Source organism: Neofelis nebulosa, chromosome 4 (assembly GCF_028018385.1).
Source record: "Neofelis nebulosa isolate mNeoNeb1 chromosome 4, mNeoNeb1.pri, whole genome shotgun sequence".
Classification (NCBI taxonomy): Eukaryota; Metazoa; Chordata; class Mammalia; order Carnivora; family Felidae; genus Neofelis; species Neofelis nebulosa.
The window spans coordinates 158,910,507-158,914,317 of record NC_080785.1 but is presented as its reverse complement, the minus strand read 5'-3'; the positions used below and the strand labels follow the sequence as shown (position 1 = coordinate 158,914,317).

At 45.6% G+C, this 3,811-nt stretch overlaps 1 protein-coding gene across 1 annotated transcript; it reads left to right on the top strand.

The window, feature by feature from the left end:
• The first annotated feature begins 1,934 nt into the window (after window positions 1-1,934).
• LOC131508618 (olfactory receptor 7C1-like) lies at window positions 1,935-2,885 on the top strand. Its single transcript, XM_058723582.1, has one exon. It carries the CDS (start codon window positions 1,935-1,937, stop codon window positions 2,883-2,885), a length of 951 nt encoding a protein of 316 aa, XP_058579565.1.
• The last annotated feature ends 926 nt before the right edge of the window (window positions 2,886-3,811 follow it).

Below are 3,811 nucleotides of genomic sequence, written 5' to 3'. Positions count from 1 at the left end.
TTCCGGTCAGGGTTGATATTAGCTGATGGTCAAGGAAACCATTTTACCACAGTTCAGAATATTCTATTTACAGTTTCCTCAGAACTGTTTTCAAGCAGTATCTCTAGCATTTAAAAAGATGATCCTGGGCCACTTGGGTGGCTCAGTCGTTTGAGTGTCTGACTCTTGATTTTGGCTGAGGTCATGAGGTCATGATTTTTGAGTTCAAGCCCCACCCCTGCATCAGGATCTGCACTGACAGTGTGGAACCTGCTTGGCATTCTCTCTCTCTCTCTCTCTCTCTCTCTCTGCCTCTCTCTCTCTCTCTCTCAAAATAAGTACAAAAAATATTTTTTAAAAGATAATCTTAAAATAATTTTTAAAATATGATCTTACTAGGGGCACTTGGTGGCTCAGTCAGTTGAGCGTCTGACTTCAGTTCAGGTCATGATCTCATGGTTCATTGGTTTGAGCCCCGCATCGGGCTCTGTGCTGACAGCTCAGAGCCTGGAGCCTGCTTCAGATTCTGTGTTTCCCTCTCTCTCTCTCCCTCCCACACTTGTGCTTGGTGTCTCTCTCTCTCAGAAATAACTAAACATTAAAAAAAAAGGATGATTATATTTGGATGATTTTTTCCTACTCATTTGCTCTATGACAATCAATAAATCACCAGTATGAAATGCTGACTGCGTTCCAAGGTTGAATGTTATCTGGTCATGGCATTTGGTTTGCTTGATAAATTGCTGAGTATATTTTATTGCTATTGTCTTTGAGAGTTTTCCTAACATACTAATTAAAGAGATTAATCTGTGCTTTTTGTTGTCTTGCTGCTATTGTAGAGGGCTGTTGGTTTTTGTATCATGATTAAAATAGTTTCAGAAGACTCACTGGGACGTTTATTTTCACATGCTTCCAAATAATTTTTATTTATGGCAAGTAGGTCTTGTGAGATTTCAAAATTAGTAATTTGGCATCCTCTCTGGGAGGTAAAGTTGGTTGATGACTCAGTTTCTTCTTTGATGATTGACCCATCATACATTTTTTTCAACTTTTTTTTTATTTTTATTTTTTTTTTATTTTTGGGACAGAGAGAGACAGAGCATGAACGGGGGAGGGTCAAAGAGAGAGGGAGACACAGAATCGGAAACAGGCTCCAGGCTCCGAGCCATCAGCCCAGAGCCTGACGCGGGGCTCGAACTCACGGACCGCGAGATCGTGACCTGGCTGAAGTCGGACGCTTAACCGACTGCGCCACCCAGGCGCCCCTGACCCATCATACATTTTTAAATGGTCAAGCGGAAAAATATCAGGACATTACCATAGCTTATGTAAATTATGTAAACAGATCCTAGCCTCTTTTTTTTTAATGTTTGTTTATTTTTGAGAGAGAGAAAGCACACCTGTGCCAGCAGGGGAACGACAGATGGGGAGAGAGAATCCCAAGCAGGCTCTGTGCCACCAGCACAGAGCCCAATGAGGGGCTTAACTCACGAACCATGAGATCATGACCTGAGCCGAAATCGAGAGTTGAACACTTAACCGACTGAGCCACTCAGGCATGCCTGGACCGTAGCCTTTTCAATCTGTATTAGAATAATAATAACAATTATGCTTTTATTCTAAAGGCATTTGAAAGTAAAGTATGAATTAATTCAAAGAAATCTGAGAGGGCTAAGGCAGGGTAACCAGGTGTCAGTACAGCTGAACAACTTGAGGTCAGCTTTGAGTGCAAAGTCAGTTTTCACGGGTAGGTTACCCAGCTGGTGGTGCAATGCAGGGGAATTTGGCGGCCTTTGGAAGGCCCAAATTGATAAGCAAAAAACAAGAGACCACTGAGTAAATAATTCTGTCCTCAATATCGGATTCAAGGTAAAGGTGATTACATTTCTGAGATGCCTGTTGGTTACCCATTTAGTCTTGAAGGCTTCTTGTGTTCTTAGCAGACACTCCTTTAGATGGAGCCAAGAAACCACTCAAGGCTTCCAGTGTTTCTCCTCTTGGGACTTTCTGAGAAGCCAGAGATTCAGTCTGTTCTCTTTGGGCTGTTCCTGTCTTTGTACCTGGTCACTGTCTTTGGAAACCTGCTCATCCTCCTGGCCATCATCTCACACTCCCACCTCCACACGCCCATGTACTTCTTCCTGGCCAACCTGTCCTTCTCGGACATCTGCTTCACCTCCACCACCGTCCCGAAGATGCTGCTGAACATCCAGACTCAGAGCAAAGTGATTACCTACGCAGGCTGCATCGCGCAGATGTATTTCTTCACGGTTTTTGGACTTTTGGACAATTTACTCCTGACTGCAATGGCCTATGACCGCTTTGTGGCCGTCTGTCACCCCCTGCACTACACGGTCATCATGAACCCTCAGCTTTGTGCCCAGTTACTCGCCCTGACCTGGCTCATCAGCGCTTTGGGGGCCCTTCCTGAGAGTTTAACCATGCTGCGGCTCTCTTTCTGCGCAGTAATTGAAATCCCGCACTATTTCTGTGAACTCCCTGAGGTCCTGCAGCTCGCCTGCTCTGACACCTTCATCAATAATGTTGTATTATATATTGTGACAGGCATGATGGGCTTTGTTCCTCTCGCTGGGATCCTTTTCTCTTATTCCCGAATTGTCTCTTCTGTGCTGAGGATCTCAACAGTGGGGGGAAAGTATAAAGCTTTCTCCACCTGTGGGTCTCACCTCTCAGTGGTGTCCTTGTTCTATGGCACATGCCTGGGGGTCTACCTCAGTTCCACCTGGACACGTGCCTCCCAGACAGGGGCGTTCGCCTCAGTCCTGTACACCGTGGTCACTCCCATGATGAACCCCTTCATCTACAGCCTGAGGAACAGGGACATGAAGAGGGCCCTAAGAAAGCTTCTCTGTAGCATGTTGTCCCCCCAGGGGCAACAACAATGACCCTGTGCCGGGACAAGTGTGATCAAGGGCAATGGAACAGAGCACTTAATAGTGAGGACTCTAGAATTTCCCTGACTGGGTTTAAAGGCTGGTACCACCCTTCAACAGACGGTGAGCTTGAGAAAAATGCTCAACCTCCCTGTGCCTCAATTTCTCCATGGACCTATAACAGTGCATGCCTCATAAGGGTGACAGAAGGATTAAATAGAATAATTTCTATTATTCAGCACAGGGAATGCTAGAGGCAAGTCCTAAGCAAACGTCAGCTCATTTTTTTATGATGCTTCAGCTTTTGGTTCCCGTACCATTAAGCTGGTTTCTCTTCCTGGGTACTGTCCTCCATTATGGCTAAGTCATAAATCTCAGTGTCCCCAGGAAGAAAGAGACTTTGATGTAGGGCAGAATTTCTCAACTTTGGCATTATTGATATTTGGAGCTGGATCATTCCTTGCTGTGGGGCTGTCCCGTGTATTGTAGGATGTTTAGCGGTATCTCAGGCCTCTAAACACTAGGTGCCAGGAACATTGCCAGGCAAGTTGCAACAATTAAAAACGTCTCCAAATGCCCCACAGACGCCAAATCACCCCCACTTGAGAACCACAGGGGAGTGTCTTACAAAGAGGAAGAGAACCTACGAAAAATCCCAAGGGCGTGTGCTGAAGGATGAAAAGGAATAAATGGGGGATTATATCTCTCACCTCTTGTTTGGGAATCTTGGGAATTAAGGTCACATTGTTCGGTCCTGCATAAAGTGGGATGGCTCTAGCAGAGGTGGAAGGTCTATGCAGTGTGATCAACCTAAGAGGGACACCGGGTTTCAATCACAGCCTCCTTGGCTCCTATGGGACTCCATGCGTCCCACAGAAGGGTCACAAGGTTCCCAAGGGCCCAAAGAGAGACAAAGAAGACTGAGCTGAACATCTTCA

What these genes read in the sequence shown, in the direction of transcription:
- LOC131508618 (XM_058723582.1), top strand. Translation starts at nt 1,935, where the DNA reads ATGGAGCCAAGAAACCACTCAAGGCTTCCAGTGTTTCTCCTCTTGGGA.